The sequence below is a fragment of the Pseudorca crassidens genome, chromosome 18 (genome assembly GCF_039906515.1).
Source record: "Pseudorca crassidens isolate mPseCra1 chromosome 18, mPseCra1.hap1, whole genome shotgun sequence".
In the NCBI taxonomy this organism is placed as follows: Eukaryota; Metazoa; Chordata; class Mammalia; order Artiodactyla; family Delphinidae; genus Pseudorca; species Pseudorca crassidens.
Window position 1 is genome coordinate 62,251,231 of NC_090313.1, and position 25,753 is coordinate 62,276,983.

Here is a 25,753-nt window from a genome sequence, read left to right on the forward strand (position 1 = left end):
GAAAATAATCAGAGATATGGCCAGATAGTCAATGATGTTATCGTAATGTTATTTATAATAGGAAAGCCTGGAATGTTTACAAAAAGAAATGGCTGAATAAATTATGCTATGCTACCATCTTATAATAAATTTAATAGAGGTGTCAAAATAATATTTTAAAGTGTCATATATTCATATAAGAAAAATATGTTAAATAAAAATAAAAAAATAGAATAAATATGAGTATTTCAAATTCACTTTTATTTTATTTATTTTTTAAATGTGAGCAGTTTATTAGTGTTGCTTTGAAACACTATCCATCCCTTTGATTCACTCATCTGACACAGCTGATTACCCCCTTGGTTTTTTTTTTTTTGTTTTTTTAATTTATTTTGGCTGTGCTCGTTCTTTTTTTTTTTAATTAATTAATTTTTTTGGCTGCGTTGGGTCTTCGTTGCTGCACACGGGCTTTCTCTAGTTGTGCTGAGTGGGGGCTACTCTTCTGGCGGTGTGCAGGCTTCTCATTGCGGTGGCTTCTCTTGTTGCGGAGCACAGGCTTTAGGCGTGAGGGCTTCAGTAGCTGTGGCATGTGGGTTCAGTAATTGTGGCACGTGGGCTCTAGAGAGCAGCCTCAGTAGTTGTGGCACATGGGCTTAGTTGCTCCATGGCATGTGGGATCTTCCTGGACCAGGGCTCGAACCCGTGTCCCCTGCAGTGGGAGGGTGGAGTCCTACCCACTGGACCACCAGGAAAGTCCCTCAAATTCACTTTTAAATTATATATATACACACAACTATTTGTGTGTCCATACACACATAAAATTTTACATAGATAAAATTAGAAGGAAGTACAATGAAATTTTAGAAGTAATTTTCTTTGGGTGTTAGGATTGATTACTTTTTCTTCTTTTATTCTTTTCTGTAATGATCAGAAGCGAGATGAGGAAGGGAATGTCGTCATTTGCAAAGCATAGCAATAAGACACACATGCTGTGCCGCTATTGTGGCTCTAAGGCCTACCACCGACATAAGTCGATCTGTGGCAAATGTGGCTACCCTCCCAAGTGCAAGAGAAAGTATAACTGGAGTGCCAAGGTTAAAAGATGAAATGCCACTGGCACTGGTTGAATAAAGCACCTAAAAATTGTATACAGTAGATTCAGGCATGAATTCCCTGAAGAACATCACCTAATCCCAAAAGAGCAGCTGTTGTAGCATCCAATTCATCCTTAAGGGTTTCAATAATTAGTCACTCAACAAATGTTTAAAAAGAAAAAAATAAAGTTTTCAACCATAGCATTCATAAGTGGAAAAAAATGTTTCTTTTTTTTTTAAAAGCAGCAGCTACGTTTCTCTATAAACAGGCATTTTTAATTTTTTTGACACAAGAAATAGGCATTTTTTTAAAAATGTAGGCTCTGATATATATAATGTATACACTCTACACTGTTGTATTCTATGACTATGGTGAACTCTGCATACCCCTGAGTTTCCATTATAACCCCATGTTGAGGAAAGTTATGAGTGAAAAGGAAAGGAATAAGTTTGCTGTTGTCCTGATTTTTAGTCCGTAACTGACAACTTTAATGACACTAGAACATAAGCTAATGTGAAGGAAGGGAACTTTTGTGTTTTGTTCACTGCTTTATCCTCAGCAAATATTTGTGAATAAATCTCCAATTGATTTTTTAAAATTATGAATCACATTCCTGTTCTACTATATTCTTTGTCTTGAATAAAAAAGTAAGGGCCCCCAATAAAGATGTTAAAAAAAAAAAAAAAAAAAAAGTAAGGGCTTCCCTGGTGGCGCAGTGGTTGGGAGTCCGCCTGCCGATGCAGGCGACACGGGTTCATGCCCCGGTCCGGGAAGATCCCACATGGCGCGGAGCGGCTGGGCCCGTGAGCCATGGCCGCTGAGCCTGTGCATCCGGAGCCTGTGCTCTGCAATGGGAGAGGCCACAACAGTGAGAGGCCCGCGTACCGCAAAAAAAAAAAAAGTAAGACAAAGAGGAAGTGCTGACTTTTAAGTGATGAGTTGGGGAACCCATTAAAAACAAATTAGTTCTGGTTTTGTTTTTTTATTCCTGCCCGTACAAAGGGGATGATGCTTTCTCTCTAGAGAAGCTCATCTTAGGTTACTCTGAAGTGTTCTACTTTAGTACTAACTTTCTTCATAAATTGTATCCTGCTACTCTGATTAAATCATCTCGCCATCTCTTTTATTTTTCCTATATTTTTTTTCTCTGTGTATGGCCTTCCATGCACAGTTGACCCTTGAACAACTTGAGGTTTAGGGGTACCAACCACCAACAGTCAAAAATCTATGTTTAACTTTACAATCAGCTTTCCATAACTGCGGTAACCACATCTGTGGATTCAACCAATTGCAGATCATGTAGTACTCAAGTACGTATTTACTGAAAAAAATTCACACATAAGTGGACCCGTGCAGTTCAAACCTGTGTTGCTCAAGGGTCAACTATAGTTTCTTACTCTTTTTAACTGTGCCTTATATGCTGGTTTAACATATTATTTAATTTTTAAGTTCTATTATGGGATTTTTCATTTCTGATATTCTAATTCATTCTTATTTTAATGTGCCTTGTCATTTTTATAGTCTATTACTCTTTATTTATGTTTTAGAATCCCTCTTTTTTTAAACATCTTTATTGGAGTATAATTGCTTTACAATGGTGTGTTAGTTTAGGCTGTATAACAAAGTGAATCAGCTATACATATACATATATCCCCATATCTCCTCCCTCTTGTGTCTCCCTCCCACCCTCTCTATCCCACTCCTCTAGGTGGTCACAAAGCACCAAGCTGGGGACTTCCCTGGTGGCGCAGTGATTAAGAATCCGCCTGCCAATGCAGGGTACACGGGTTTGAGCTCTGGTCCAGGAGGATCCCACATGCCGCAGAGCAACTAAGCCTGTGTGCCACAACTACTGAAGCCTGCACGCCTAGAGCCCGTGCTCCACAACGAGAGAAGTCACTGCAATGAGAAGCCTGCACACTGCAACAAAGAGTAGCCCCCACTCACTGCAACTAGGGAAAGCCCACGCACAGCAACGGAGACCCAATGCAGCCAATAAATAAATGAATAAATTTATTTAAAAAAAAAAAAAAGCACCGAGCTGATCTCCCTGTGCTATGTGGCTGCTTCCCACTAGCTATCTATTTTACATTTGGTTAGAATCCCTCTTTTATTTATTAAATACATTTATCTTATGTATTGGATATTTCTAATAGCTGAAATATCTGTAGATCTGTTTCAGTTGTGATTTCTGCTGACTCTTGCTCATAGTGTTTTGATTTTTTCCCCTTGTATGTTTTGTGGTTTTTTTTTAAAAAATGAGTTTATTTGTTAGAATTTTAACTATGATTATTTGATAACTAGGTTGATAATTCCTTCCATGGAGGATTTGTGATTGTTTCTGGCAGGTACTGAAGAGTGTTACAGACCCAAGTCTATTTTAAATTAAAACTCTCAATTTGTAGAGTTTAAGGATCATGAAAATAGTATAAAATAAGGCATCAAATCCAAGTGAATGTAAGCAGGAATTATTCAGGGAGATTTTTAACTCCACCCAGAGCTGTATGACTCTCCAGGATGGTCTCTGATAGGCCCCCTTCACTTTGCAGAACGCAGGGAATTTTCCTCCGTCTCCATTCTTCTCCATGCACAAGTTTCTATGCCAAAAGAAACTGATGGATGCCCTCAAAGTATTCAGTGATTTCAGCACTCGTTTACCTCACAGAATATACTTGCTTGGTTTCTAGCCCCAGAAAGTTTCCCTTATTTTCTTATAGGTTCATCCATTCATTTTAAAGGATTTTTAAAATACTGAATCTAGTATTTTACATATTTGGTGGATGTCTTGTCTATCATACTACCAGAAATGGAAGTCTATTTAATACTCCTACAATTGCTTTGTAAAATTTAAATCAGGATATAATAATTACTCCTGTAAATTTTATTTTAGTGTGTTAACTGTAGTCTATAAGTCTGTCAAGGGTACTTATAATCTTGACTGAGTTATTATATTAGCTTACCTTAGAAGTTGTGTATCATCTGCAAATTTTCTTCAACTTTCTCAGCCTTCACCAAAGTCACTGATCAACACAGCTTCTGACAAAAAGAAAAGCTTAAAAATTAATTTAAAAAATCTTTATAGAAATTTCAACGTTTTCCTTATTATCATGTACCTAGAATTATAAATTGAATTTCCATCAGAATCATATAAAAATGAATCAAATTAAAATACGAATATCTCCCTACCCCAATTAGTTCAAGTGGCAGACTTTTTAAAAATTAGTACTGAACCAAATAAAAATATTTCATCATTAGGGAAAACCAGTATAAATGTGAAGGGGTGGCTTAGATGAGGGGAACTCTAGCACCACTGAAATCTCTATCAGCCCTAACCTTCCACAGGAGGAAACCACCTTATCTAAACTAGTATCTTAAAGGCCAATACAAAAAGGTTGTGCAAAGCTTAGAAGAGCTTTAAAGTGTCACGAAGGGAAGCTTTGAAAGGTTTTTTGCTTTTGACAGCATCATGAAAACCCATGCCTGCTAGATTTTTTTTCTGCTTTGCCATAATTTTAGTTCACATCTGTCACTAATTTCAGTCATCAATGGCAACTTTTATAAAATTTCTATCTCCAACATCAGTATGAGGGCGTGTATGTGTGCATGTGTGTATGCTTACATTTTCCCATTAGAAGTAAGAGAAAACTTACACTCTCTCCTTTAATACAATGCTCTTGCATGAAGAACGTATAAACAACTGACTTTGGGTCTGCATCTTTATTTTCTGAGCAGCAACTACTGGTTTAAACAGAACATTTAGCTCTGGATGTTCTTTCTTCTCAATATTTGATGTATATCCTGCAATAATGTAGTAGAAAAAACACAGGCTTTGGAATCACATAGATCTGGGTTTAAATCTCAACATCCCTCTTAGGAAAATAATATCACAAGTCTCAACGGGTAGCTGCACGAGCCAAATTATATAGCATATACATAGTGCCCAGCACAAAGCCTGCTACGTAACCTGTACTCTGTTATGTTAGCTGTCCTTCTGTGTAATTTTGTACTTCATTTCCACTTTGCTCAATCTATCAAAGGACTTTCCAGACTAAATTTTCTAAGTCATAGCCCTGATAAACTACTGTGGTTTTGTTCAACAATTAACATTTTGCAACACTTATTTTACCCAACAATAGACATAAAATACTTTAAAAATAGCAATACATTGCTTCCCTGGTGGTGCAGTGGTTGAGCGTCCCCCTGCCGATGCAGGGAACACGGGTTCGTGCCCGGGTCTGGGAAGATCCCACATGCCGCGGAGCGTCTTAGGCCCGTGAGCCATGGCTGCTGAGCCTGCGCGTCCGGAGCCTGTGCTCCGCAACCGGAGAGGCCACAACAGTGAGAGGTCCGCGTACCGCAAAAAAAAAAAAAGCAATACAACAATTATACTACTGAATATACCCCGCTAAGAAGATACAGTTATCCCTTGGTATCCATGGGGGATTGGTTCCAGCTCCATCCCCCCATGGATACCAAAATCCACGGATGCTTAAGTTCCTTATATAAAATGGCATAGGGTTTGCATATATCCTATGCACATTGCACATATACTTTAAATCATCTCTAGATTACTTATAATACCTAATACAATGTACATGATATATAGTTGCCAGTAAGGGGTAAATTCAAGTTCTGCTTTTTGGAACTTTCTGGAATTTTTTTCCCTGAATATTCTCGATCCATGGTTGGTTGACTCTGCAGATGGAGAATCTGAAGATACAGAGGGCCAATGTACAGTCCAAAATCTATGTTCTAAAGTCACTAAAATTGTTGCTTTTCTTGTGTGGCTATGTCACCAAACTTCTATATAGTTATGTAAATTTATTTCCTTTGTAGATTTTTCTTCTCTTTCTACCTTTTTACTTAATTTTTGAATATGTAAACATACATGATTCTAAGATTGAAACCATGTAAACAAGTTATAATTAGAGAACTCTATCATTGGCACCTTTCCCATTCCTTTCTTCTACATATTTAATAGATTACTCTTCAGTGTCTTTGTTTTTTCCACTTTGTAATATATTCTGCAGATCACCCGATATTGGTACATGGAGACTTTCTACATTCTCCTTATGCCTTCTAGTGAAAAGGGTGACTTGGAAGGGACACCATCAACCTGAAGATTATTCCATTGTTGCATGTACTTTAATCAGTTCCCTATTAATGGGCATTTTGGTTATTTCCAATCTTTCGCTAATACAAGTAATTCTGTTGTGACTAAATTGATACAAATGCCAGTTTATATTTTATGCCTGTGTGTCCTTAGAACAGATTCCTATGTCTGGGTCAAAAGACACACGCATATGTGATTCTGCCAGATACTACTTAATTCCCTCCTGGGCTTTGTGCTTTTGTATCCCCACCAGAAATGCATCAAAGTGCCTGTTTCCCCACAGTCCATAGAATATTTTATATAACTACAGATTTTGGTGAGAAAGGCTTTAGTGTAGTTGTGGTTTTTAGAATAGGTTTCATTTGTATTTCTCTTTGTATGACTGAAGTTGAACATCTTTTATATGTTTTGTCATCTGCATTTTTTTCCATGAAATCTATTTTCATATCTTTGGCCTGTTTTTCTACCAGGTTGATGGTAATTTGCCTTGATTTTTGGAGGTTATTTTCATTAAGGAAATGAGCTCTTTGTGCTGTATATTCAAATATTTCTTCCCAGTTTGTCACTTGTCATTTGACTTTGTTCATGGCATTTTTCACCATGTAAATATTTTTTTAATATAGTGGAATTTATCATAGTTTTAATTTTCTTCTGAGATTGAGTCATAGTTATAAAATCCTTGGCTTACAATTTCATAGACTTTAAATTTGTTCCATGCCTATTTTGCTTTGTATGTTGCCATTGAGAAGTTTGTTGCTAAACTCTTCTTTCTGCCTGGAAGCCCAGAGGTACTTTTCATTATCTTCAAAGTCCAATAGTTTTATTAGGACATGACTTAGTGTTGACTACTTGGGATCAATTTTCCCAGTACACAAGGAGCATTTTCAATACATAGATTTAAATCTTCTGTTACTTCCAGAATGTTTTCATGGATATAAGTTTAAATATTGCCTCAGCTACTGTTTTTTTCTTCTTAGGAACTCTAATTTTACATATAATCTATATAAATCATTTTCTGACTTTTTACCTTTCTTCATTTAATTTTCATTCCTTTGGCTGTCTTCATATTTTTTCTCAATGCCCCTTATATTCTTTCCATTAGGTATCTTGGACTTCAGCTTCATTTTAAAAGATGATTATTTTTTGTCTTCATTTTGTTTCCTGAGTTCAGTAAATTCACCTTCCATTTCTTCCCTTCTTTTTTTGTCTTGGGGTTCTGAATTTGAAACTTTATCTCTGCAAATGCTTGTTTAAGGGTATTTCAGTTAGGAGTATTTAATTCAGGTAGTTTTCTTTAGCTCTTTAGTTGAGTAAGCTTTGGGGGAGACTTTCCATCAGCTGAAATATTTTGATTCTCATTTTATTTTTCCTACTTATAGTAACCTTATATGGGTGTTGCCTGCCATTTTCTGTTCATTTTGAAGGGTTTCAATTTTCTTAAACTAATTAACAACGGTACATAGACAGGAGTGAGGGATTTGGAAGAAATACTGGATTTTTTTAGTTCAACAGCACCTTCTGTTGGTTTAATAAAGTACAGACTTTTAAAAATCAGTGACTCCTTTTTGGGTGAAAAAGGGTTCATCTATCTTCTACTCTGTTTCACCAAGATCCTTAATTTCTACTACCTCTTCATTCTCTTTACCACCGAGCCTCCAGGTAAATGGTGACCCTTCCAAGTCATTCTGTTGCCAGAAGCAATACCTTTCTGAGATGGCCTCTTTGATCCTGTGTACTTTCAAGTCCCTTTTGTCTAAGGAGTCTTAAACCTTAGTATTTCCCTCCTTAGGGTGGGGTTTTCTCTTTTTGGAGTTATTTTACTTGCATTCTACTGACGCCAGTTCCTGCTTCCTTCTTCTCTGTTCTGAAGTCTCAACCTCACTTGTCACCTCAGCATGGGGTCCAGAGCTGAGTCTGCTCATTTCAGTTTATCTGCCTACATAACCATAATTTGAAATTACATTAGTTAGGCAAGGGTGGTGGTGATATACTTTGCTCTCCTTACAGATCTGTATGTTTTTTTTTTAAATAAATTTATTTATTTATTTATTTTTGGCTGCATTGGGTCTTCGTTGCTGCGTGCGCTTTCTCTAGTTGCAGCAAGTGGGGGCTACTCTTCGTTGCGGTGTGTGGGCTTCTCACTGCGGTGGCTTCTCTTGTTGTAGAGCACGGGCTCTAGGCGTAAGGGCTTCAGTAGTTGTGGCTCACAGGCTCTAGGGCGCAGGCTCAGTAGTTGTGGCACATGGTCTTAGTTGCTCCTTGGCATGTGGGATCTTCCTGGACCAGGGCTCGAACCCGTGTCCCCAGCATTGGCAGGTGGATTCTTAACCACTGCACCAGCGGGGAAGCCCTGTATGGTTTTTTAAAAGGATGTATGGAGAGATTTGGATTTAGACAGTTGCCACCATCCTACAGAAAACTTGACCCAGGTTTAATTTTAAAATTTTTAAATTATTTTCTAGTCTTATTGCATGTGGTCAAAATTTTGACTTTTTATATTTTGGAACTGATATATTCTTTGTGGTCTAATACATAATAGATTTTTATAACTGTCCTATGTGCATTTGAGAAGACATATTCTCTATTAATGGATTCAGACTTTGATACAAATCTGTAAGATCTACCTTACTGATTATGTATAATAATGACTAATTTTCTTGGTCCACTTAACCTGACATTTTGAGAGAGGTGTGTTAAAAGTCGTCTATTATTAGCAGGTTTCTATTCCTTTTTACATCTAGTAGTTTTTACTTTATGAAAACTATTGATGTGTCATTTGGTAAATAGATATTTTAAAAAATCTTCATTGTAAATATAACCGTTAGCTTTATATGGGCTATTTTATAGTATCCTTCATCTTAATGCTTTTTGAACTAAACTCTGCTTGTCTGATACCAAGATGATGAACCTTGCTTTTTTTAAAATTTGCATTTTTCTGATATGTTTTCACTCTTCCCTCTATTATTGTTATTTTAAAATTATCCTTCATTTCTTATGAACTCCTTTTATTATTCATACTTTTTACAACTGTATCTTTTGCATACAGCGATCATTAAGTTGAGCCCATATACATTTATTAATACACCTGACATATTTAGTGTTGTGATAATGATTCATGTTCTATTCATTTTGTGTGTGTGTACAGATAAGTATGTATAGAAAATAAATACATATAGAAAATGTGTGCATATCATTACATAGTTCTCTTTGCTCTTTTTAGGGTAGGTATTTCTTTTAGTATTTAGGAAAGTTTTTGTTATTGGGGTTAACTCTATAGTAATATCTTTATACAATACTCTTCATTCCCCTCCCCTCTTTTTAAGATACTGTTCCCTGCAATTAGCAGTAACAAAATTAGTAACTTCCTCTTCTCCCCCACCATCTAGTTTTGATCACGGGTATTACTTTTATTAGCGTTTTATCTTACACATCTAAGTATACATACTTATTTATAGTATTTTATGTCCATCAGTCAGCTTCAAGTGCTATCCTTTTCCTTACAGCTAATTCCTATGAGGCAAACAACCACTTAATTCTACTTTTCACTTATACTCCCCTTCCCCCCTCCCTTTTTCTGTGGGCTATGCTATTTCTACATCATCAGATTATACAACATTTACATACCATTCTACCACAATTATTCCCATCTTACAATCTTAGTGCTACACGAGATATACTCAGTGCTTACCACCTGACCTCATGTCAAAGATTCTCCAGTCATTTCCTGGTTGTCTGAAATTTGTTCTCTAGTATATTCTTCAAGAAAGATTCATAGGAACAATATTCTTTGAGTTGTTTCATGTTCATATATGCTTGTTAATGGCCTGAATTCTTGAAGTATAATTTGGTGAGATATGGAATATTTATTTCCTTGAATATTTAAAAAATGTTGCTTTGTTATTATCTGGCATGAAATGTTGCTGCTAAAAAAATCTAATCCAGGGCTTCCCTGGTGGCGCAGTGGTTAAGAATCTGCCTGCCAATGCAGGGGACACAGGTTTGAGCCCGGGTCCAGGAAGATCCCACATGCCGCGGAGCAACTAAGCCCGTAAGCCACAACTACTGAGTCCATGTGCTGCGTCTACTGAAGCCTGTGCACTTAGAGCCTCTGCTCCACAACAAGAGAAGCCACCACAATGAGAAGCCCGCACACCGCAACGAAGAGTAGCCCCCGTTCACTGCAACTAGAGAAAGCCTGCGCACAGCAATGAAGACCCAACACAGCCAAAAATAATAAATAAATAAAAATAAATAAATTTTTATATTAAAAAAATCTAATCCAGTCTAATTTTCTTTCCAGGTTTACTTGGTCTTTTTTCCATGGGTGCAGAAAGATTTTTTTTCTTTATTTTTAAAATCCAACAGTTCTACAAGAATCCTTCTGTGTTAACTGACTGGTCTGGGTTGAATTCCCCAGATGCACAGTGTGTCTTTCAATGTATATAGACTTAAACCTTCTTTAAAGTTTTCCTGAATTATAGTTCTAATAGTTGTTCTGTTCCACTGCATTGGTTTACAATTTTTTTATCATGGTAAAATAAACAACATAAACAACAATAATAAACAACAAAATAAACAATATAAAACGTACCATTTTTAAGTATACAATCCAGTGGCATTAAGTATATTCACAATATACTTGTTAATGTTACATAATCATCACCTCTATGCTTTGGTTTAACAAAACCAAATACATTCCTAATACACTTATTTTGGCTCTCTTTGTCTTGTCACTTTCTTTTCTTTAAAAAAATATTTATTTATTTATTTGGCTGCGCCAGCTCTTAGGCACAGCACATTGGATCTTCGTGGGATCTTTGTTGTGCCATGCGGGATCTTTAGTTGAGGCATGCAAGATCTAGCTCCCTGACCAGGGATCGAACCCAGGCCCTCTGCATTGGGAGTGTGGAGTCTTAACCACTGGACCACCAGGGAAGTCCCTGTCTTGTCACTTTCTTTTGGCCCCTTTTAAAAAAACTTTATCCGTTTGATTTTCTTCAATTTTCTCTTATCTACTCTTTATTTCTCTTATTGTGCTTTCTATGATGTATATTCACTCTTGTGTTCTTTCTAATTTAATCATCATTAGAAATATCCTTTTTTCTAATTCTTTCTGGAGTTCTGCCAGCTCTCATTTCACATCCTTCTATATAGCTTATTCACCTCATCTCTGAGCTCCTTTTATTTCTGATTTGTGTGGTTCCTTCAAAGGTTTCATCTTTCCCTTAATTTCTCTTTGCTTTATTTTGAAATATTTAATTACCATTTTCATCTGCTCTTTGGCCACTTTTTTTCTGGTGTGTTTTGATTATATGATGCAATGCTCCATGGCTCATTTGGTTTTTTTTCTTATGATAACTTAGTATGTAATTATCTCATAGTCCCTTTTCCAATATAATTATATGTTATCCTAGACTAAGAGGTTCGTTCCTGTGTCACATTGTACGGACATACTTCGGTTTTTAAAAATCCATTCCCCAGTTGAGATATCTGGGTTGTTTCCAGTTTTTGGTGATTACAAATACAACTGCTATAAATATTTGCAGAGGGGAGACTACAGGTTTTCATTTCACTTTTCATAAGAAAAGTATACAGCAGTTGTGGGGGAAATGCAAATTAAAATCATAATAAGATGTCACTTCATATCTCATTATAATGGCTAAAATTTTAAAAAAAACTGATAATTCCAAATGCTGGCAAGAGAGAGAAGCTAATGGAGCTCTCATATCTTGCTGGAAAATTTCAATCTAGGAGTGGGATTGCTAGGTCATATAATAAAGGTATGTTGGATTTTATAAAACTGTCAGTCTTCCAAATGGCTATAGTATTTGCATTCCCACTGGCAAGATTTGAGTCCTGTTGCTTTGTATCCTTGCCATCACTGTGTTCTCTTCTTTTTCTTTTTGTTTTGTTTTTTGCCATTCTAAGAGGTTGTATAGTGGAATCTCACTGCATTTCCTCAATTACTATTCTATACTTTTCTCATGTAACAAAAATAATGATCATTTTTCTATGTCATTAAATAGCCTGTATCACTAAATACCCTTTGAAAACAATCCTTTTAAAAGGTTGAAATATAGCCTATTGTGATGGGTGTGCCGTAATTTATAAAACCATTCTTCCACCATTAGGTAATTTTTATTTCCAATTTTTCACAAGTACAAAATTACATTGTGATCAAAAAGTTTTGACTCCATCTCCATTTTCACAGAAGCTTCCTAGAAAGGGTCAAAGAGTATACATATTTATGTCTCTGATGCATTCCAACAAATTGCTTTAAGTATTTATTTCTTTAATTACAAGTTAAATACTTTTCATGGAAGCCGTTTGTACTTGTACTTTTGTCACCATGAGTCCATGTCCTTTGCTCATTTTCTGTCGGGTACTGATGTTTTTATATGTTGATTTGTAAGAAATGAATACACTCGCCAAAAGTATAGACCACACTTCACATGTAAAGCAATATAGGCCTACCTTTGACCTCCCCACTCAATTCTTTATTCTATTTGAAAAATGAAATATACTTCAAATGAACAAACATTTATCGAATATCAACTACATACAAACATGTGTTCATCAGACTCAGGAAGTAGTCTTGCCTTCCAGGGAGTTATTTTGTTTCTCACAAGCTTGTAAGAAGCAAGTACCATTGTATAAAATGCACAATTTGAATATAGCATGATTAGAAGAGATTGTGATTGAATGAAACCTATTTATACTTTAAGAGGAAGTTGAGCTAGGCATTGATTACTTTCAAAAGAAAGTAATTTTGGACAATGTAAATCATTTGTACACACAGAGAAAAGGAAAGTACCAGTCCCTAGGTCTGCAAGTGATAGGCCATGAGCACAATATTTGAGGGTCACAGCAACCCACCTTACTTCTCCCAAATGTAACTGAAGGAACCTAACAGAATCATCAAAAGTTCATGAAATCATAACAGAAATGATGAAATTGTTACTTTATTTTGTAAAGATATTAAAAATAACTTTCTAAAACCCAAGGTTGAAAATAAAATCCTACTCCTACTACCACTTGCAAATATTCTGCCCACTCCCCGCCCCCATATATTTTAGCCTTTAAGTTAAAAGCCTGTGGCATATAATGGCAGGAAGTGAAGCAGCCATCTTGGTCTACAAGATGGAGCTGTATGAGGATAGCAGAGCAACAGGTTAGAAAGAGCTTGGGCCCCTGACAACTTTTTCTAGCAAAGCTACCTGGTCAGCTCATACTTTTACACAGGAAAGAAATAAACTTTTTATTTTATTAAAAAAATATTATTTTAGACCACAATTATTTTTCAGTTTCTCCATCACAGAAGCCAAACCTGTATCTTAACTAATACAAATTTCAAGTTAAGGAGTATGGGCTTTGTCAATCATACAATGGCATATAAAATGTTGTTAAGAAAAAGAAAAGGAAGGCCTAAATTAGGGCAGTGGCAGTGAGAGCAGAAAATGAAGAAAGCCATTTTGGAGGCTAAAGCTACAGATTATACAATTGGGCAAAAGGAGAGGTAAGAATTTGAAGTTTTACATCTGAGCCACTCAGAAGATGCTTATCCCATTAATCAAGATAGGAAACATGAAAGAGGAAGAGTAGTATATAAATTGAGTAGATCGAATTGTCCAAAAGGCTGTGAGAAATGTGTGTTAAGTGCTTAAGAGAGCAGAACTTGACTTTAGAATTAGGGCTCATTTGCACAAAAATGATGGTTTAAACAGCAGGAACAAATGAGATTTCAAAGGGAGAAGTCACAGTAAAGGCAAAACTTTAGTGTTTCAGTTCCCCCATCCTTTAAAAAAAACAAAATAGGGCTTCCCTGGTGGCGCAGTGGTTGAGAGTCTGCCTGCCAATGCAGGGGACACATGTTCGTGCCCCGGTCAGGGAAGATCCCACATGCCGCGGAGCAGCTGGGCCCATGGCTAAGCCTCCGCGACCGGAGCCTGTGCTCCACAACAGGAGAGGCCACAACAGTGAGAGGCCCGCGTACCGCAAAAAAAAATTAAAAAATATATATATAATAATTTAAAGTTTACTCCTTTAAGTGAAATATGAATGTCCCATGTGTTTACCTCACAATCATTTTCAGTAGTTAATGGACATTCTCATGATTCAGGCATCCAATCAATTTCATTGATTAGCTGAACACCACAAACTGCAGTAGTCATTTTGATCTTTATATAGGTTTTTTTTGTTTTTCTTTTTTTTTTAAATTGAAGTATAGGGACTTCCCTGGTGGTCCAGTGGTAAAGAATCCATCTTACAATGCAGGGGATGCAGGTTCAATCACTGGTCAGGGAACTAAGATCCCACAGGCTGTAGGGCAACTAAGCCCACGTGCCGCAAACTACAGAGACCACGTGCCCTGGAGCCTGCGTGCTACAACTAGAAAGAAGCCTGCACACTGCAAGGAAAGATCCCGCATACCTCAAAGAAGATCCCGTGTGCCGCAACTAAGACCCAATGCAGCCAAAAATAAATTAAATAAATAAATAATAAATCTTCTTAAAAAATAAAAATGAAGTATAGTTGATTTACAATGTTGGGTTAATTTCTACAGTACCACAAAGTGATTCAGTTATACATATATACATTTATTATATTCTTTTCCATTACAGTTTATCTCAGGATATTGACTATAGTTCCCTGTGCTATGCAGTAGGATGATCTTTATATAGTTTTAAGTCATTTTTTATTTTCAGTCACATCATTTAATTTATTCCCATAATGGACCTTATTGGTTGAATACCAGAAAAATAATGGTGAAACACACCAAATTAAGGAGGAATATAGAAATATTTCTGAAAATCTCAAAATGTTCCCCCAAAGTGACATTTGTATGGTCAAAATTATTTACGAGGCCCAGCAAGGTATTTCTGGTACTTCAAAAATAAATTTAAAAAGAGGAATGATTATTATATGCAATTTAGTACGAGGGGAAAACCTATCACATTTTAATTTTTTTTTTAAATAAAGAGGTGCTTGTATTGTTACTTATATGTGGAATCTAAAAAATAAAACAAAGGAACAAATATAACAAAGCAGAAACAGACTCAAAGATACAAAGAACAAACTAGTGGCTACCAAAGGGGAGGGGCGTAGGGGAAGGGGCAAAGTAGGTGAAGGGGATTAAGAGGTACAAGCTACTAGGTATAAAATTAAAAAGTTACAAGAATGTAATATACAGCACAGGGAATATGCAACTGAGTCCCCCTAAAACTGAGTTCCTCTGCTGAGTTTATTATTAACCTCTCTATCCAAAACTTTATTCCATTTCTTGTCCCACACCTGTTCCTCTCAAGATAGAAGAATATCAAACTAAAGGGGGTACTGAAATCAAACAGGTCCTGGGGGGGGGGGTCCTCCTGTGTACAAAAGCCCCTCCATTTCCCCCATTTTTTGTTTGTAAAAAATGTCTCTAGTCTTCCAGGCTTTCCCTGAGTTCCAAAGAGCAGGCACAGGCAGTTACTAATTAGGGAAATGAGAGAATGCAGAAACAAAGGAAAAGCAGTTAAACAAGAAAAATAATGGCAGTAATTCGGCAATAAAGCAGAATCCTAGTTCCTCCTCAAGGGATATACATAACAATCTGACAGATATCTTTGTCAGGAACTAAGGCCCCCCACTCACCCAGGTGGAGGACAGTGACTACATTCTCAAGCACTAGACCCCAGACTGGTTGGAGCCAGAAGATTGATGATTGAGATTCCTGAAATGTCATCCTGCTACCTCACCACCAAGCAATCAGAAGAAAGTCATGAATCTTGCAGCTCTCACCCCCAAATGTTGCTTTTAAAACTGATCCCCTGAAAACCATCCAGGAGTTTGGGTCTTTTGAGCATGAGCTGCCCATACTCCTTCCTGGGCCCTACAATAAATGGTGTACTTTCCTTCACCATACCCAGTGTCAATAAATAGGCTTTGCTGCATGGCAGGTGACCAGACTCAAGTTTGGTTCAATAACAAATACAGTCAATATTTTATAATAACTTTGTATGATGTGTAATCTATAAAAATATTGAATTACTGTGGTTTACACCTGAAAATAATATAATAAGTCAACTATACTTTAATAATAATAAAAAAGAAGTGCTTATAATCACTCTAAAACCTTCACTCATAAAATCTTTTGAATTTTTTAAGTACCAAACACAAGAATTCCAAACAGGTTCTGAGAGCAGTTTTTATTGACTTTTTTATGCTCTATTAGATAAAGAGATTCTAATAAACATTCTGTCACAAAACATATTCATTTAAAAGGTATCATCAAATTTTTTCTTTTATAATTAAACGGTGCGTCACTTGATAATGGGGGAAAAATCTAAATTTGTATATATGAGATTGCAAAAAAAAATAATCTCTAACATATCAATCTAAGTTAAATGACTTTTACTTAGTTACTTAACATTGTTCATGCAAAAGTGATATTTTAAAAAATTTCTACAGATCTTCAGGTTATATATTATGAAATCTAGAGAACTGTATTCTTCAAAGAAAAATCTGAAGACAGTTACCTAATTTGTTATTTTAAAATTACATACAGAACATATTTACGCAATATAGTAAACGTAGTATTTTGACTTTAAGTTGTGTTAAAAAGAAAATAGATTGGGATTGATATATATACACTAAATGTATAAAATGGATAACTAATAAGAACCTGCTGTATAAAAAAAATAAAACAAAAAAAAGAAAATAGAAAAGCAATAAATTTTCTTCAGCAGAAGAGATCGAAGGCACTAATGTTTGGTATCATTTACTGAGATTGTACGCTTTCAAGAAAAAATGCAACTACAGCATTATTACTTGAGGGTTCATTTTCATTATCTAAATTTCCTTATAGTAGGATCTCATAAACAGACCTCACAAAAGATTTATGAACCTGTCCTCATTATTACTCACATGTATAAAGTGGAAGCAACAAATAAATTTAGTTCAAACAAATTGAAGGTCAAGTTTTCCAGAAAGCAGGTTAAAAAATTATGTTTCAGTTAGGCTAAAAAAATGTATATATCCATACCTCCCAATTACTGTATGTTTTAAATGTATTCAATCAACAATTACACTTTTGAATGTATGCCAGTAACTATGATATGTGAACGCTATCCAAAAGTTTTTGCAAACATTTACTGAGCAGCTCCTTTGTGTTATCGCTGTTTGTTAGCCACCAATCGCTTACTTTTTTTTTTGGCTGCACTGCACAGCTTGCGGGATCTTAGTTCCCCAAACAGGGACTGAACCCGTGCCCCCTGCAGTGGAAGCACAGAGTCCTAACCACTGGACCGCCAGGGAATTCTCACCAACTTTACTTTGATAGCCTATACAGTCCTCCCTGGAAATCCGCCCAGGGTTGGTTCCAAAACTCTCCGCAGACACCAACATTCCTTATGTACATAGTACCTAGCCATCAACTCACCACTAAATTACTGATACTGAACTCTTGCAATTTAAGTTTTTAAGACTCATGAATAAAAAGTAAAATTGTAAAAGAAAATTAATTTTCAATTATTATTTTACTGCTGTTCTCTTTGGTACTCCTGCCATGGTACTTTTGAGTTGGGTTACCAGTTAACCTTGGATAAATGAAAACTAAACTCAAGGCAATAAGTGTCTTTGCTTTCTTCTCATGAGTGTCAAAACTGCTGAAGTTAATCACAAAATATTAACCTTTTAGCTAGGTTTTCAGATCCGATAAAATTTCCCCTCAAATGAATGACCATGCGTGCATTCTACTTCGATTTTTTAAAATAATAAGGAGGAAAAGGAGGTAATTCCTGTCTCCCTCCTCCCATCCCCAAAGAGCTGAGAAGTTAAGATGCTTTTTCTTACAAAAACCTCTCCCTACCCATGACGAAGCAACCAAGGATGCCAAGGCAAACCCGGAGATTCCTAAATCTTTAGCAGATTGTAACAAGGAAAACCAAAATTTGACAAAATTCTTCCTTCATTTCCACTGTTTCTGCAAAGATCAACTACTTTCTTGCTTTTAAAAAAAGACCACTGCAGGAATGCTGGCTGTACACTTAATGAATAAAACTGCCCTAACGCAGAACCTGACGCTCACTACTACCAAAAGAGGGCCTTAGTCAGAGGTTAACTACCGAGTAGGGCAAACACTTTAGCAGTCACTCCCTTGCAAACGACAGAAAATGAAGACGTCTCTTTCGAATCTGAGGACAGTCGTGAGGTATCTCCCCCTGTCCCCTTCCATTACCAGCCTTGTTCCTTTCTGAATCAGGCAGTCCATCAGCCAACCTCCTTTGTCAGTAAAGAGGGTTGATGGTCAGAATCTTTTCGAGACAAAGATTATTGGAATAGTTCCCTGGAACCCAAGGTATCACTGTTAAGGCATCAGAGTCCTCGCCAAGCCCCGACAATAGCAAACCAACCAAAGCCTGCGCTCCCCATCACCGCCACCATTTATCGCTCTTCCTAGCCAGGGCTGAGACTCAGACCAGGAAAACCTTTCCCTTTCAGGGAAGTAAGAAGGCGCCAGGTCTGTTTCCTCAGGCCCTTCCTCTCCTCCACTGCTCCCTCAGAACACCTCTACATCTTGAGCTGCTAAGTACGCTTTCAACCGCCAAGCAGCCCCGTCCCAGACACACCCAAGATGGCTCCAACCACCTACCAGAGGAAACAGCTGAGCCACCACTCCAGCGATGCCGTCCTCTCGACTGCGGATATCCCCATTGGTCCAGCCAGAGAGCGCGAGACAACCCGAGAGTTCTGACAGCCAATCGGGAGACGGCGCGCTCCGGCGCTCCCGCGTTGCCGACGGTACGCGCGCGGAAGTTCTGAGGCGTGGACCCAGTGGGTGTGCAGCCAATGGGCTCCGGGCCAGGTGGTGGGAACCTTCAGTGTCCGACTCCTCCCATTTTGGGTTCGCGTTAGGCCTGGCCGTTAGGGTTTGGGCGGTCCTCTGTCCCTGCTGAAGCGAGGCGGGACTGTTTTTGTTGAGGTGAGGTCTAGTAAATGGTGAAGTACTTCCCGGCCAGAGGGTACCTGGGTCCGTGGGGTCTCGGTGGCGTGCAGTGGGAGAGGAGTCCGACCGGCGGGGGAACCCAGCCTCGCCAACGGAGCGGGAGGCGTGGAAACCGCAGTCGAGCCGGTGTAACCGAGGCACGGTCGTGGTTGGCCCTCCCGACGGCTCTTTCGGCCCAGCACCCGGGAACGCGGCGGAGCTCTCGGCCGCGTGGATCCCAGCCCTTGTCACCTCCCTTCTTTCACCCACGTGCAGTCCCGGGCTGGAGAAGGGACTGCGGGCGCTCTGAGTTCTCAGCCCGCATTCCAGTCTCTTGTCACCCGGTGCACATCTTCATGTGAGGTGATTCCTAAGCACCTGGGGAACCTGAGGCTGTAAAAAGGGCTGCGGGGAGTGGACTGCAGTCCAAAATCCAGAAGCAGAATTTGATGGTTTAACCACTGACCCATTTCACAGGTAAGACCACACAAACCCTAAATAAGTAAAATCATCTACCCAAGATCACGGACTTGAGGTCAGATCCTAAGAGCTCCTGACTCTCGTTAACCACAATCCAATAAGAAATTATCCCCAACAGGTAGTTAAATAAGGAACAGTATGTAATTGTGCTCTTCGGCACGTGGAAACCTGCAGTGAGCTCTGCATGTATTAATGAGGCGGTAGATTGAAATAATCAAAAAACGGGCTCAAAAATCAGACTGCTTGGTTCCTTAGTTGCTCTCTGCCACTTACAGTGTGGCGGCTTTAGCTTCCTTGTGAGAAAAACGGGCATGCTAATTTATCCCACATGATTGTTAGGCACATTAATACGAACATGTGAAGTATTTAGAAGCCTGCCTGTCACATGTTTTATATGCAATAAATGTTCATTACTGTCATCACAATTAAAACATAACAGGAAATGGTCAGTTTCCTAAGAGCCTATTTGTAAAAACGAAAAGGAACCATAAAATGAAGCGAAACAGACTATTTTTCTGCCAAAATGAAAAAGAAGGGGAAAAATATGAGCAAATTTTAAAATCCTGTTACACTCTCAAATAACACTGGTTGTCTCTGGATGATGAGATTATGAGTGATTTAAATTTTCTTTGTGCTTTACTATATTTTGCAAATTTTCTTCAGTAAACATGTTTTAATTTTGTAAGTTCAGTTACTTTTAAATTTTCAGAAGGTATGAACAACACTGGTGAGAGCTTTCTTTAAAACGAAGCTATTACTGAGTGTGCTTATATGCTACAGGTGGAAGTATAAATTGGTAGAACATTTCTGGAAGGCAGTTTGGCAATATGCTCCAGAAGGCTTTAAAATGGACAGTCCCTTTTTGAAAGTTATATACTTAATTTTTAAATTAGTGCATTTTTACATTCTCCTTTTATGAAATTAGAACCTTACAGATACAGAGCACAATCCACAATCCATTACCTACCCCCTTCTCCCATTCCACACTCAAGACTTTGATGCAGAGCCTTCAAGTCCTTTTTTACACTTACATATTCTCTGTAGGTGCATATATGCATTTGTAATTCTTAAAAATCGAAGTGGTATCATACTATATAATTTTGTAATTTTATTCACTTGACAGTGTTTTTGCAATGTAAACGTGTTATTTTATAGCTTGTTATGTTATTTACAGCTCGTTTCTTTCACCTGCTCGATAGTGTTCCAATGTATGACTGAATTGTTCTGTTAATGTAAAATATTTATCTTTGTCTCATTTTCATGTTAAATTATATTTTGTTTGATATGTACTATGTAGCGCATTTTATTTACCATTCTCCTCCTGATGGACATTAGGTTGTTCAGTTTTTCACCTTTCAAACAGTGCTGCAGGGATATCCTCTTATTTGTTTTGCTGTGCACATGTGCTGTTTCTCAAGAATATATACCTAAAAGTGGAATTGCTTGGTTTTAAGTTATGAACATTTTTAATAGGCATTGCCAAATTTGCCTCCAAAATACTTCTACTAATTTACCCATCCTACAAAGTATGACAGTTCAATTTCCCTACAATCTAGATCAACATGAGATACTATCTTTGTACTTTTTGTCCATCTGATGGATGAAAATTATACTCATTTAAAAATTTTTTTCATTCTCTGATTACCAGTAAAACTGCAGTATCTATTCATATGTTTATTGACCTGTAATATATATGTTTCTATAATTTCTTTTTTTAAATCGCCCATTTTTCTATTGAATTATCTTTTTCCTAATGATTTGAGTTCTTTTTGCATCCTGGTTACTGTGTATCCTGTATAGTTTTTAAAAATTTCTTTAGAGTCTGTGGCTCTGTCCACTTTTTGTTACCATTGTTAAAAAATGTTACAGACATTTTCTCCCAACTCTTTGGTTGGCTTTTAACTTTAAGTTAAAATTTTAAGTTTGTTAGTTGTCAATTATTTATTCTACAGATAGATTTTTCTCTTCTTTACAATCTTTAGGTCTCTTTTTATTTTACTGTATTTCTCTAAGACTTCCAGTACCAAACTTCCATTGGTGGCAAGTGTCCCCATCTGGTGCCTGACTGTAACAAAAATGCTTCTGATGTTTCCTCATTGAATATGATATTTACTTCTTTGTTTTGGTAGGTAGTCTTTATCGGGTTAAAGAAATTCTCTTTTATTCCTAGTTTGCAAGAGTCCTTGTCTTCCCCACCGCCCCCCCCCCACGGCCCCCGGCCCACCCCAGAATAGTTGTTGACTTTTATTGAAATTCTTTTGTGTGTCTTTCTGTATTTAAGATGATAGTTTTCCTCTATTTATCTGTTAATGTAGAAATTTACATTGAGTAACTTTACAATGCTAAACTTTTTGGGTATTCCTGGTATAAACCATACTTTGGTAACATACTTTTACTCTACTGCTGCATGTTTTTACTTACTATATTTGCTTCTATACCAAGAAGTGCGTTTGGCCTTGAGTTTCTTTTCTTATGCGTCAAGGTTACAGTAACCTCAAAAAAATGTTGAGTAGCCGCCCATATTTTTTCTGCTCTTGAACAGTTTGTATACTATGGAAATTATCCATTCCTTGAAAGTTTTGTAGAATTCTTCTATAAAACTTTTTGGACCTGGTATACTGGGAGTGAGAGATGGGGATGTGTGGCATGCAGCTCTGGTAAGATCTTTAATTGTTTTAATTTCCTTTTCGTACTTATCCCTCTAATTTTTTTTTTTCTTTTTTTCTTGAGCCTAGTTGGTAGTCAATAAGTTCAATTAGATATTCATGGTGAATTGTTCTGTCAGTGTAAAATATTTGTCTCTTTTATTGGTTTTCATATTAACTTCTATTTTGTTTGATATGAATGTTTCTTCTTGTATTTGCTGGTATGTCTCTTTTTCACATCCCTTCATTTCAACCTTTTGATGACATTTTGTGAGATTTAAGTGGGTCCCTTATTTTAAAATATAGCTAGGTTTTGCTTGCAATTTAATCTGAGAGTCTGTCCTTTAATAAGTGAGACTGAACACATTAACCTTTTTTGTGATTATTAACATAATTGGCCTTTTTCTTGTCCTCTTATTTACCTTGCTTCCCATTGTATCCTTTATATCTTATATTTTTCCATTTCTCATTTTAATTGAGGTTTGCCCCAAGGTTTTAATTGAGGTTTTCTTTGTTCTGTTTTCTTTTTCATAGATTACTTTTACATTTTTTTCTAAAGATTTATTTATTATTTTTAAATTTTATTTATTTTTGGCTGCGTCGGTCTTAGTTGCGGCGCGCGGGCCCTTCGTTGTCTTGCGCGGGCTTCTTTAGCTGTGGCTTGCACGCTTGAGGGTGCGCGGGCTCTAGTTGAGCTGAGTAGCTGCGGGGAGAGGGCTTAGTTGCCCTGCGGCATGTGGGATCTTAGTTTTATGACCAGGGATCGAACCCACGTCCCCTGTATTGTAAGGCGGATTCTTTACCACTGGACCACCAGGGAAGTCCCTACTTTTACATTTTTAACACAATTATTAAATTTATATTTTCCTAACAAAGTCTGCATTTCGTTTGTATTGATATCCTCCCTACGAAGAACTTAGTATGCTTCTACTTTATTTTCTCAGATCTTGCAAGAATCCTCTTCCATCCCTCCTTCAGAAAAGAATGTAAATTTCCTATGGTTATATCTTCCAGCAATTTGGTTTCGTCATTAAAACCCATTTTTAATCTGTAATTATCTAGCATTAATGTGTTTTACTCATTTATTTGCTCACTTTTGCTTCTTTTACCTCAGTACTTCCTTCTACGTTAGTTTTTATTCATGAAGTACTTCTTTATTTCTTTCAAAGTCTTTGAGTGTCTGTAAAAGCCTTCCCCCCAACCCCCACGTTGAAAGATACCTTGGCTGAAATAGTATTCTGGATTCAGACTTATTTTCCCTTAACACTTTGCATCTGGCATTTCTGATGAGAAGTCTGAGTACCAGTCTAATAAACATTCCTTTTAGATAATCTAGATTTTCTGAAAGTTTCTAAGACTTTGTCTTTCTTCTTGATATTCTGAAGTTTATCCATGGTTTGTCTAGTGGTATGTATTAAAAAGTTTATCTTGCTTGATACTCAATGGACCCTTACCCACACTAGCCACATTAGTAGGCTAATGTGTTTTCCAGTTCTGAGAATTTTTTGGTCATTATTGCCTCTTCATTCTAGTTATCCCTCCTTTTTTTTCTTTGCTCTGTGTTCTGAGTGAATTACTCAACTCGGTCTCTCAGTTTACTAACTGGCTCTTCATCTGAGTCTATGCTATTATATCTATCTATTGAGTTTATTCAATAACTGTTTTTATATCCAAGATAGCCAATTGGTTATTTTAAAAAATTGTATGTTTTTTCATAGATGAGGTTTCCTTCTTTAGCTCTTTGATATTAAATACAGTATTTGCTTTAAAATTATTTTCAGGATGCTCTATTAATTCTCCTCCTTAATATAAGTTCATCAGTTTGGTAGGCTTGTTAAGTCTTTTTCATGGTGTAGCTTTCTTCATATGTTTGATGGTTCTTGGTTGTGTATTCATCTCCTCTGAGAGGATTTACTCTTCCTTTTGCCGTGGTGATGTGTTTGTGGTTGGCATTATCTCTGCAACTTCCCATCTGTTTCCTTTCCCCAGAGAGGTTGCACAGACTCAATCTATAGAGAATTCCCTTTTTGTTTTCAACATGACTTTATATTTTTAATTACAAAAAAAATTACCATTTCTGCAGATTTGGTGTGGCAGTGGGAGAAGAATGTATATGTTGACTAACACCTTGAGACTAAAATTGCTGATCTCTTTTTGACCTTTTAGTTCTACCTCTAGGTGTATATCTTCAGGAAATAATCAGATATGCATAAGATATATTCCAGCCTTATTTATTATACTGGAAAAATAGAAATAATCTAAATGTACACTATACAGGTTTATAGTACTAATTATTAACCTATTAAATTTTAATAATTGCATAATTATTGTTTATAATTGTTCATATTACACTAAAGAACATAATAATTGTTCTTTAGTGTAATTTAATATATGGATTATTGACCGAAGTACATTATACAGCCACTTAAAAGTCATATTACAGGAAAACATTAATGACGAGAGAAAGTACAGGATATATTATCAATGAAAGATTATAAAAAATTATACATACTAAAATTCAAATTTTGTTTTAAAAGTATATATAGTGAAAGAATAATAATAATTGCTAGCATTTATTGAGTCCTTTGTAATGTGCCAGGTATTCTAGGTGATTAAGTCTTAACCTCACAACAATCTTTTGAGGTAGTTAGCATTATTATCCCCATTTAAAAAGTTTTTTAAAGTTTTATAAAATGGAGTTAATTTATATTAATTAACATATATTAAGTAGATAGTTCTTAATTTTTCTGTTAATTAACATATTAAGTAGATGATTCTTAATTTTTCCGTAATTTTCCTAATATTGATATTTTACATGTTTTTCCAGTTAATATGTATTCTTTTTTCATAATAGTTCATGCTGTTTTAAAAGATAGCGCTATTGTTATAACAATCTCTTTTTTCTTATATATTTTATTATTTACCAATATGCACCATTCCTTATTGTTTTCCTTACAGAATGTTTCATGCATTCATGGACCGAAAGATGGAGTTGGTTTTTATTTTTAAAATAATATTGTCAATGATCTGATACGACTATATGTATTCACTTGATGAAGATGCATGGACTTGTCATTAAGTTGGACTAGTGATCATTTCTGAAAGTTTCTTCAACCACAATTTCTACTTGAAAATTCAAGTATCAAAGAATATTTGGTTTAGAGTGGTATAATGATGTATTTTCTCTGAGTACTGCAAATTTCATAGAGACCACAGTTGGATTCCAGTTATATTCTACAATCAAAGTGATTCAGTTCTTTGATAAAGTTAATTTCGAAGAATTTTATGTTTGTAAACAACACCAAAAGATGGGAGAAAAAAATGGTAGGTTGAAAAACCATTGTTAAACTTTATGTTTAAAAGTATATAGACTACTTAATGAAGCTGAATTGTGGAATTTTCAAGGTTTTTCTGTGCAAGTAACTTTTCTGAATTAGAAAGAATTAATAGGATTTATAGGACTTACTCTCATGTAGC

The 25,753-nt window shown here is 36.4% G+C and overlaps 2 protein-coding genes and 1 pseudogene across 14 annotated transcripts in view; 2 read left to right on the top strand and 1 right to left on the bottom strand.

The window, feature by feature from the left end:
* The window catches only part of CAB39L (calcium binding protein 39 like), a 100,657-nt gene extending 81,689 nt beyond the window's left edge, over positions 1-18,968 (bottom strand). For 2 of the 7 annotated variants that reach the window (XM_067713961.1, XM_067713959.1), the window contains exons 1-3: positions 18,819-18,968; positions 4,725-4,872; positions 4,035-4,107 (exon numbers count right to left, since the gene is read on the bottom strand). The gene's annotated coding sequence lies outside the window, so the exon portion shown is untranslated. Of the gene's footprint in view, positions 1-4,034; positions 4,111-4,724; positions 4,873-18,818 lie in introns of all 7 variants that reach the window. The other 5 variants (XM_067713957.1, XM_067713958.1, XM_067713962.1 and 2 more) reach the window with 3 other exon arrangements.
* LOC137211070 (large ribosomal subunit protein eL37 pseudogene) lies at positions 918-1,246 on the top strand (annotated as a pseudogene).
* Positions 18,969-18,972: 4 nt separating the features above from the next.
* Positions 18,973-25,753, top strand: part of SETDB2 (SET domain bifurcated histone lysine methyltransferase 2) — an 81,127-nt gene continuing 74,346 nt past the window's right edge. For 2 of the 7 annotated variants that reach the window (XM_067713931.1, XM_067713936.1), the window contains exons 1-2: positions 18,973-19,628; positions 25,235-25,600. In XM_067713931.1, the coding sequence (XP_067570032.1) occupies positions 25,585-25,600 (16 nt within the window). In that variant the 5' untranslated portion in view covers positions 18,973-19,628; positions 25,235-25,584. Of the gene's footprint in view, positions 19,629-21,613; positions 21,757-25,234; positions 25,601-25,753 lie in introns of all 7 variants that reach the window. The other 5 variants (XM_067713932.1, XM_067713933.1, XM_067713934.1 and 2 more) reach the window with 5 other exon arrangements.